General features: G+C 45.8%; 2 protein-coding genes across 2 annotated transcripts; one reads left to right on the top strand and one right to left on the bottom strand.

The window, feature by feature from the left end:
• The first annotated feature begins 217 nt into the window (after positions 1 to 217).
• Positions 218 to 2,122, top strand: LOC109769205 (large ribosomal subunit protein uL6). The gene is made up of 3 exons (XM_020327953.4): positions 218 to 658; positions 1,208 to 1,330; positions 1,866 to 2,122. Exons 1-3 carry the CDS (start codon positions 296 to 298, stop codon positions 1,947 to 1,949), a joined length of 570 nt encoding a protein of 189 aa, XP_020183542.1. The 5' UTR covers positions 218 to 295; the 3' UTR covers positions 1,950 to 2,122.
• A 1,674-nt stretch (positions 2,123 to 3,796) lies between these two features.
• On the bottom strand, positions 3,797 to 5,430 carry LOC109769207 (noroxomaritidine synthase 2-like). Its single transcript, XM_020327955.4, has one exon. The coding sequence runs from the start codon at positions 5,420 to 5,422 to the stop codon at positions 3,884 to 3,886; it is 1,539 nt and encodes a 512-aa protein (XP_020183544.3). The 5' UTR covers positions 5,423 to 5,430; the 3' UTR covers positions 3,797 to 3,883.
• Positions 5,431 to 10,479: the final 5,049 nt, after the last annotated feature.

Raw genomic sequence — 10,479 nt, 5'->3', positions numbered from 1 at the left:
AGAAGAAGAACAGTAACTGATGTTGGGCCGCCGCAGATTGATTCACGCACATGCTGTCAAGCAAGTGTCGTAAACGGGATGAAGGAAAAAAAAAAGAGGAGTATTGGGCCAAACCAGGGCCACCCATTCCCTCTCCTCCCCCCGCCACAGCCCACAGCCCACAGCCCACAGCCCACGGAGAGAAAACCCTAGCGACGCCAGCTATAAAAGATCTCACCTTGCCAGACGCGCCGCCGCCGCCGCCGCACCACCGTCACAGAGGAGGAGGAGGAAGAAGAATCAGCGTGGGGCGAAGATGAAGACGATCCTGGCGTCGGAGACGATGGAGATCCCGGAGGAGGTGACGGTGAAGGTGTCGGCGAAGATGATCTCGGTGACGGGGCCGCGGGGGACGCTGACCCGCAACTTCAAGCACCTCAACCTCGACTTCCAGCTGCAGGAGGGCGGGCGGAGGCTCAAGGTGGACGCCTGGTTCGGCACCCGCAAGACCATGGCCGCCATCCGCACCGCCATCTCCCACGTCCAGAACCTCATCACCGGCGTCACCAAGGGCTTCCGCTACAAGATGCGCTTCGTCTACGCCCACTTCCCCATCAACGCCTCCATCACCGCCGCCAACCGCGGCATCGAGATCAGGAACTTCCTCGGAGAAAAGAAGGTAAATTTCTTTTCTTTTTCCTTGACCAAACAGTCAGATCGGCGAGCTCGATTTAGTGGTTCTCTGATGTTCTGAGCTGGTCCTGTGCATAGGAAATGTGTTCTTCTGGTTTAGCTGCAGCAGAAACATTGTTGAGTGGACTAGTTTATAGGCAGTCAAATCTCTGTTCATGTACCATTATGTATATGTGATGTGCCTGTGGCTTTCTGCCCATCAATCCACCCCTGTGTGTTAAAAGGAATCATTTATAAATGAATGCAATTTGTTCACCTTGGGTTGGGATCATTGATGTCAATAAGGCAGCAATTGTGCCAAGCTTGTTAAAATTGTTTGATCCCTCAATGCCAATGTTCTCAGAACAGGAGTCAATAGCATTGTTTACTCTAGTGTCTGTAGGGTAATTGGCCCATAGAGCCGCCTAAAACAAATTGGAGTGTGCTATGCCACTTTTGACATTGAACGTTTGGCTTTTTATCTCTTGTGACGCCCCTATGTGTGTTGTTCAAGTCATGTATGAAATGTACTGGTGTTCTTGCTTTCGTTGAACAGGTAAGGAAAGTCGACATGCTTGACGGTGTGACGATCCTGCGGTCCGAGAAGGTCAAGGATGAGATCGTCCTCGATGGCAACGACATTGAGCTCGTCTCTCGCTCCGCTGCCCTGATCAACCAGGTTAGAGTTCTTTCCCATATGGCCATATGCTTCTCATACTATAAACTCGCGTCACAGGTTACCTTGATTTTAACCTGAATCCTATCCTGTATGAGATCTTATATCATGGGACGGAGAAAGTACTAAAACACCAGCATGCTTGTGTGTTGATGCAACGTTCCCACTTTAGATACAGGTATATCATGGTTTGGTATTCTGTGCTTGTTGCAAAACGACCTTATATCATCGGATGGAGAAAGTACTTCAAGACCAGCATGCTTGTGTGTTGATGCAACGTTCCCTCTATAGATACAGTGTATATCATGGTTTGGTATTCTGTACTTGTTGCATTTGCCCTTGTTTGTTCACAGCGATTTGTTTCACTGGAAGGCCCACTAGTATATAATAAGTGAAACATTTGCATGTAGTATCTGATTGAATGAACTATATTACATGGTAGTACCAGTGTTGCACTTGCAGCATGTGCTGTATCTTGATATTGCAGTGACGATCATCTCTATGCTGGCCATTAAATTATTATTTTTGCTTGAACCAGAAATGTCACGTGAAGAACAAGGACATCAGGAAGTTCTTGGACGGTATCTATGTCAGTGACAAGGGCGCCATCAAGGAAGAGTAGGGGTGCGACCTATCTGCCGTAACCCCTTTGTAGCTGGTAACAGAAACTGTCCTAGAGGAGGGTGGGTGTTATCTGTACTGGATCGATCAGGGATGTCATGTAACTGGAGAAGGGTGTTCCTTGGAGATGTGTTTGTTTCACCGGTTGATAATACCTCTTGTTATCTGCTGCAATGTTTTTTGCTTGAGCCTTGTCGGCTACTTTGCCTATTGTTACTACACCTACACCTGCCAAAGGAGAACAAGTGATTGACGTGTCCTCTGACTGAAAAAAAATCATAGTGAGGCACTTGCAGTTTCGTCCCTAGTCAGCCAAGTTTCGTATCTCCTTATCGTTATGTCTTCAGAGCCACTCGTTTTTCCTCCATGGCTTCTTCTTCCCTCCTCAAGCCAACTCCATGACCCCTCGCACATGATTTTTGCTCCCCACTCGCTGCTGCTCTCCCTTGACATGGCCGCATCCGATTTTTGCAGCAAGGAGTGGCCGGAGACGACGACGCCACACCCTCTGATGTGCTGCAAACCCAAACTGTGAGCTGCCTGTCAGGATGCTGGGAACGGCAAACACAGATGCTACATGTGGCCATGAGGTTTGCTGGAAGCAGTGGGGGAGATGCTGGAACCAATGTCGCTGGAAGCTGTATACGTTGCCCGGGCGATGTTGGAACATGTGTCGCCGAAAGCTACAACCAGAACTGCTGGAACCGAGTACTACCTGAGCTGCATTCACAAGCAATGGTGCGACGGCAGCGACCTTTTTGCTGCAACCGTCGTTCTTTTTTGCTACTACCGGCGAGGGAATTTGCTACATCCTTCATGGCGGAGCTGCATAGTGCTATGACCTGGCAGACGATTTTCTTTGCTGGAACAGGTTACTAGCAGAGCTGCAACCACGCGATGCGGGTGCTGGAACCGTTGCCTAGGAAAGCTGGAAGCGGTGTTGAGATGACGACGGATGCTGCTTCTCCTGCCTCGGTGAGCTGCAACCGGCATCAACAAAAGCTAAATCCACCTTTTTTGTTTTGCCTTTTTGTTTTGCTGCGATGGTTATAGTGGGTGAAGTAGTGGAGTCCAGGAGATGACGGCGAGGGAGGCAGCGGACGGACGCCACCCGCACGTCGAGCGTTGTCGGCGAGACGACGGGGCAGCGCAACCCAATGCTGCAACAATGGGGGTCCGTCACGCGCTACAACCGTGCCGACCGGTGCTAGGAGATGCAAGACGAGGCGGCCATGGCCAGCAGCGTCCATGGCCAGGAGATGCAAGACGAAGCGGCCATGGCGAGGGACGCGAACGGCGAACCGAGGCAAGGTTGCAAGCAAACCAACAACGACGAGGTGCAATCCATGGCTGTCAGTGGGGCGGTCGACGGCGAGCATCTCATGTTCTGAGAGAAAGACGACACAAGGGGAAGGGGATGAAACAAAGGGCTCGCGCGCAGATTGGATGGCCCTGGCTCGCTGCATCGGGCGGCTCGGGTGCCACCAGCCCAACTATTGGGCCGGCCGGCCAGCGCCCTTTCTACAATGCTTTGCATTGGATGGCGATGGGAACATATAGAGCTGGTTACTAAAATTACAATCTATCAAAATAGGAAGTTCTAGGATGTATAAAGTGCAAGAAGTAGCTTGCCCTCAAACAAGTTCAGCCGTGGCTTGGTTTCAAATTTTCGACATCCTCCGACAGTTACTACAGGTGGTTACAATTTTCCAACCACCTCGACAAACCAAATAACTGGTGCCGCGCGCTTGATTATGTTTGATGCGTTTTTACAATGCCATGCCATACAACAGAGTAATAATAGCACTATTTATCATAAAGGAAAAATAAATCGCGATGGATGGATGCCTTTATAATTCAACAATAGTGCGATTGCGTGCGGCCTAAAACTGTACTAGTGGCCTTTAAGTATGTGCACGCATAGAGAGCATAAAATTACATTTCTCGCTTCTTCAGTTTAACCATGAGCCCATTCTTCATCTCTAGTATACAAGATGGCTTGGGTTGAATGCTCTGCCCTTCCACCGCTTGCACATCGAAGTTCCACAACATTGTGGCGACGACAGTCTTCATCTGCATAATCGCGATGTCCTTTCCGAGGCACATTCTCGAGCCTGAGTTAAAGGCTAAAAACTTGTGAGATGGTACATACTTGAGGTTGTTGCCATCATCCGAGAGCCACCTATCTGGGTTATAGTCGAGGCAGTCTTTACCCCACAAGCCCTCCATTCTACCCATGGAGTGGAGAGAAATAAAGATGGTGTCGCCGGCTTGCACCTGGTGGCCACTTGGCATGATATCATCGCCGGACACCGTCTTGCGCTCGATTGGCGCCGGTGGGTACAACCTGAGAGTCTCGTACAAGGCGGCTCTCAGATAGACTAGAGATTTGGTCTCGTCCGGTTCAAAGATCACCATGGCACCCACACTGGACACTACTTTGTTTGATGCAATGGGTGAGAGTTCATTGCGGATGATTGGCACAATCTTAGGGTTCTGGGTGAGGTTGTAGAAGAACCATGTTAGGGTAGTTCCAACTGTATCCCTTGCAGCGACCATGTAACCAATCATCATAGCAAGAAACAAGTCATCATCAGCATAGTCAGGGTCATGGAGGAACGAAGACACAAAATCCACACCATCTTGTTCCTCGTCATTACCAACATGACATGTGTTGATCTTCCTCCTCTTCATCGTCTCCACAATGAACCCTCGTAGCACCCTGTGCGCCATGCGAAGCTTTCTCTCAGGGCCGATGTTTAGTTGCTTCATCAACTTCCAGCAAGAAGCCGGCATCACGTGTCGGAGAAAACCCACCTCCATGACTATATCCATGGCGACTGCGGCGTCCATGGGGGGCATGGCTGGGGATAGGAGGCCAGGGTCCACGCCGAAGAGAGACGTAGCAGCCAGGTCAAACATAAACCTCGACATCATTTCTTGCATGTCGAACGGGGTGCCTGTGCTCGCCATGTGGGTAAATAAAGGGAGCAGGATGTTCTTCACCTTGTCACGGCAGCAAGCCGCAATCCTAGCAACCAACCGTGGATTGCTGAGCACGCCCTTGACTTTGGCACGCTGCCTAAGACACAGCTCGCCATCGATGGTGAAGAGGCTGCCGCCCATGATGTCGAAGATAGCGGCGAACTCCGCGCCCTTGGGGAAATTGGTGTAGTTGGTTGTAAAGATGTGTCGAACGTTCCTAGGGTCGCATGTGACGAAGAACCGCATTCCGGTCCCGGGTGGGCCGTGCGCCCTGAAGTTGTGGCCTGATCCAGCGAGGACCAGGGTGCCATAGTCATGGATGTTGTGGATGTTGGCCACTAAGGAAGGGAGCATGTGCAATATTGGCCAGTTTGTTGGGAGCACTGATGGGTTCTTTGATCTACAACTAGCCCTGAGGTACAGGTAGAGGGGAACAAGCAGCACGACCACTACGGAGATGAGCAGCTCACGTGAGAAAAGAATTGGCATTGTTATCACTAGCGTGGGAATGCTACTAATAGATTTATCGTTCAATGAACATGCATGGGCGCTGGCCATGGCTTCATATATAGACAAGCTCCCTCCATGGTACAGTACTAGCTCAGTCCATATGTACCGCACAACACTAGCAGCGAGCGATGTGCACACGTATATTTCATTGGTATACTCTATTAGCGTCAATATTACTGCACTTCATTGGGTTGGCAATATAACTTTCTAGTCACTTGTCTATGCTGCCTGCCTTTTAATTCCCTTTCGCATCTTAATTTCCGTCCTGTCATGGTCACAAATTCATGTGTTGCACCATCGGTGAAGATACTCTAGACGTCGTCTCTTGATGCCCATCACAATCTCATATAGTTTGTCCCACGCAAAGGTTTCTTTCTAATTCATGGTGTAGATGAACCTATCCAATGATCCATTATGCATGTAATAATAGATGCCAGATCTCTTGAACCGTCCAAATAGAAACCAAGAAGAGGGACAACACTGACATGGGATGTTCTTCTGATGCTGATGATCATGTTTACAAATTCCTTTTTGTTTGCGCTCGTGTTATGAAGGAACTTGACATCAACATGGTGGCCATCTGGCAGGGTGCCCTTGTATACCACGCATAGTCACCAACCCGTCACAAAAAGATTTGGTTATTTTCTTGAGGTGTGAAAGATTTTTGATTTTTGTGGGGTGACGTGGGAGAGTTTGTACCTCTTGGATGCTGTCCCTATGGTTGTTGTACTGCTTTCGTATGATTGATTGGAGCGGAAACCAGTGAATCCGGCCAATCTTTGTAGCAATCATGATGCATGCCATGACCGAAACAATAGCTGTAGCTGTCGAAGTTGAGATAAACGTGTAGCTATTTTTTTAACAAGCTGCACATAATTATGCTCGCAAGTAATAGTGATATACATAAAATAAAAATCATTATGTAATAGTGTGAAAATAAACTATATAGAAGTAAGTTAGAATGAAAACACCAGATGGCTGTGTGTTTTTGTTACAACCATCATATCCTCCTAAATGTTTACTTATCTGGTCAAGAAAACTTATATTGATCAGTAGCTCCCCACTTTTGAACATGTTGGGTACCATCGTCATATGCACTACTACCTCTCTCCTACTTTTCTAGGCCCCATTTTTCATGGTTCAACTTTGACCACTAATTTTATCAAGAAAATATGGTTTACATGTCAAGAAATATATGCATAGCACATATTTAAAACTCTTTCCAAATGTAATAATTGTGTGGCATATTACCCACATTTTGTTGGTCAAAGCTCAACCTCAAAATACGAGGACAACAGAGGGAGCATGATATAAGCTAGTTTGCTGTTACTGAACTTATTCTATAAGCAATTGCGGAAAATAGCTATGGAGAAAGATACCTGCGGCACTTGTGTGCAACTTGCTACATTTAGTACTACTTCTTGAGCTTGTGTTGATTTTTCCCTTAAAGAGGAAAGGGTGATGCAGCAAAGTAGAGATAAGTATTTTCCTCAGTTAAGAACCAAGGTATCAATTCAGTAGGAGAAACACACAAGTCCCAAATAGATGCACCTGTACAAACTAACAAACACTTGCACACAACACGAAAAAGGGGTTATCAATCCCTTCACGGTCACTAGCAAGAGCGAGATCTGATAGAGATAGGTATAAAATATAAATAAAAGTGAAAAAGTAAATAAGTTGCAGCAAGGTATTTTTGGGTTTTGGTTTTATGGATCTGAAAATAATATGATAACAGTAGACCCGGGGGCCATAGGTTTCACTAGAGGCTTCTCTCTTGAAGAAATCATATGGTGGGTAAATAAATTACTATTGAGCAATTGATAGAAAAGCGCATAGTTATGATGATATCTAAGGCAATGTTCATGAATATAGGCATCACGTCCGTGACGAGTAGACCGACTCCTGCCTGCATCTACTACTATTACTCCACACATCGACCGCTATCTAGTATGCATCTAGTGTATTAAGTTAACAAGAATGGAGTAACGCCTTAAGCAAGATGACATGATGTAGAGGGATTGATCCAAGCAATATGGTAAAAACCCCATCTTTTTATCCTTAATGGCAACAATACAAATACATGCCTCGCTACCCCTTCTGTCACTGGGTGAGGATACCGCAAGATTGAACCCATCACAAAGAACCTCTCCCATTGCAAGATAGATCAATAGAGTTGGTCAAACCAAATAAATAGATCAGAGAGAAATACAAAGCTATCTTAATCATGCATAAAAGAATTCAGAGAAGACTCAAGTAATATTCATAGATAATCTGATCATAAACCCACAATTCATCGGATCTCAACAAACACACCGCAAAAGAAGATTACATCGAATAGATCTCCAAGAACATCGAGGAGAACATTGTATTGAAGATCAAAGGGAGAGAAGAAGCCATCTAGCTACTAGCTATGGACCCGTAGGTCTGTGGTAAACTACTCACACATCATCGAAAGGGTAGCAAGGTTGGTGTAGAGGCCCTCTATGATCGAATCCCCCTCTGGCAGAGTGCCAGAAAAGGCCTCAAGATGGGATCTCACGAGAACAGAAGCTTGCGGCAGCGAAAAAGTATTTTTGGTGTGCCCCCTGGTGTACATGGAATATTTGGGTATTTATAGAGCTGGAATTAGGGTTAGGGGAGTCTCAAGGGGCCCACAAGCCTGGGGGGGGGGGGGGGTCCTCTAGGGCTTGTGGCCCTCTCATGGATCCTCTGGCCTCCTCCCAAAGCTTCGTGGTCGTCTTCAGGTCCAAGAAAAATCCTCAAAAAGTTCGTTCCATTTGGACTCCGTTTGGTATTGATTTTCTGTAAAAGACAAAAACAAGGAAAAAACAACAACTGGCACTGGGCACTAGGTTAACAGGTTAGTCCCAGAAAATGATATTAAATAGCATATTAATGCACATAAAACATCCAAGATGGATAATATAATAGCATGGAACAATCAAAAATTATAGATACGTTGGAGACGTATCATTTAGCGGTTGCAACAAGAAAACTCGTGATTAATTATGATGATTGTCATTGCAAAAAAAATTGATGATCGTCTATGAAACAGAGTATGAATACACTCTCATATTTAAAAATATAATTGATAGTTTTCTGGTGACAGTGGTTGGTTGTACCCTTGCCGCACTTCCAATTCATTCAGTGAATGCATTGGACAACCATGTATAATAGGTAGCTATCCTTGAGGATGCACAGCTTGCCAGACAAAGTCCTGTTCTAGGAAGATGTTTCTTGGCTTAATGTCGAAATGTATGATTCATGTGTTGCACCCTTGGTGAGGTTTAATGCCCATCACAATCTAATATAGTTTGTCCGTTGTAAGAGTTTGTTTCGAATTTATTGTGTAGATGAACCTATCAAGTGACCCATTAGGCATGTAATCATAGATGCCAGATCCCTTTGACCTGTCCGAATAGAAACTAAGAAAAGGGACAACACTGACATGGCATGTCCTTCTGATGTTGATGATCATATTTGCAAATTCCTTTTTGTTGGGGTCGTGTTATGAAGGTACTTGGCAATAAAATTGTGGCCATCCGGCAGGGTCTCCTTGTATACCACGCAATCACTACTGCAGGATGCTGCTAACGCGACGCTACGATCAGAGACCCTTCGATGAAACTGTGTGCGATGCAATAATCACAAACGGTGGTGTAAAAAAACCATCAAAAAAGGTGCAAAACGTTTGCGATGGAGGATGCATCAAACACGGTTCAGATTTTAGTTGCGTGTGCGATGCAGGGCATACGATTTAGTTCAATTAACTGTTTGCGACGAGGAGGAACAAAAGAAACAGGCAGCCAGATGGAGGTGTGTGCGATATACAATATACGGTTCACTCGAATGAACTGTTTGTGATTAGGCAACACAAAAGAAACGGTCAGCCAGATCAAGGTGTGTGCGATTGATGTCTACTACGCAACTTTATTCTTGTAGACACGTGTTGGGCCTCCAAGCGCAGAGTTTTGTAGGACAGTAGAAATTTTCCCTCAAGCGGATGACCTAAGGTTTATCAATCCATGAGAGGTGTAGGATGAAGATGGTGTCTCTCAAACGACCCTGCAACCAAATACAAGAAATCTCTTGTGTCCCCAACACACCCAATACAATGGCAAATTGTACAGGTGCACTAGTTCGGCGAAGAGATGGTGATAAAAGTGTAATATGGATGGTAGAAATATATTTTATAATTTGAATAAATAGAAACAGTAAGGTAGCAAATAGTAAACGGGCACAAAAACGGTATTGCAATGCTTGAAAAGGAGGCCTAGGGTCCATACTTTCGCTAGTGCAATCTCTCAACAATGCTAACATAGTTGGATCATATGATTATCCAAGTGCAATAAAGAATCACTCCCGAGTTCCTATTAGCGGAGAACAAAAGATAGAAATTGTTCGTAGGGTACGAAACCACCTCAAAGCTATTCTTTCCATTCGATCTATCCTAGAGTTCGTACTAAAATAACGCAAGCTATTCTTTCCGATCGATCTAATCAAGAGTTCGTACTAAAATAACACCAAAGCAAGTTCATATTCATAATACTCAATCCACACAAAGAACTACAAAGAGACCCCAAAGTTTCTATCAGAGGAAAGATAATAAAAACATGCATCAACCCCTATGCATAGATTACCCTAACGTCACCTCGGGAATCCGCAAGTTGAGTGCCATAACATACATCAAGTGAATCAATATGATACCCCAATTGTCACCTCAAGTATTCATACCGCAAGACATACATCATGTGTTCTCATCTCTGAATATTCAATCCGACAAGAGAAAACTTCAAAGGGTAAAGATTCAATTCATCACAACAAGGGTGTAGAGGGGAGAAACATCATATGATCCGACTATATAAACAAAGCCCATGATAGAGATCACGGGAGAGAGAGAGATTTATCACATAGCTACTGGTACAAACCCTCAGCCCCGAGGGTGGACTACTCCCTCCTCATCGTGGTGGCCGCCGGGATGATGAAGATGGCCACCGGAGATGATTCCCCCCTCCGGCAGGGTGCCGGAAAGG

The sequence above is a fragment of the Aegilops tauschii genome, chromosome 3 (assembly GCF_002575655.3).
Source record: "Aegilops tauschii subsp. strangulata cultivar AL8/78 chromosome 3, Aet v6.0, whole genome shotgun sequence".
Taxonomy (NCBI): Eukaryota; Viridiplantae; Streptophyta; class Magnoliopsida; order Poales; family Poaceae; genus Aegilops; species Aegilops tauschii.
This window is presented reverse-complemented; position numbering and strand designations above follow the sequence as displayed.

Coding starts and splice junctions, on each gene's coding strand:
- LOC109769205 (XM_020327953.4), top strand. CDS start 296: ATGAAGACGATCCTGGCGTCGGAGACGATGGAGATCCCGGAGGAGGTG. Junction 659..1,207: donor ACTTCCTCGGAGAAAAGAAG/GTAAATTTCTTT, acceptor TTCGTTGAACAG/GTAAGGAAAGTCGACATGCT. Junction 1,331..1,865: donor CCGCTGCCCTGATCAACCAG/GTTAGAGTTCTT, acceptor TGCTTGAACCAG/AAATGTCACGTGAAGAACAA.
- LOC109769207 (XM_020327955.4), bottom strand. CDS start 5,422: ATGCCAATTCTTTTCTCACGTGAGCTGCTCATCTCCGTAGTGGTCGTG.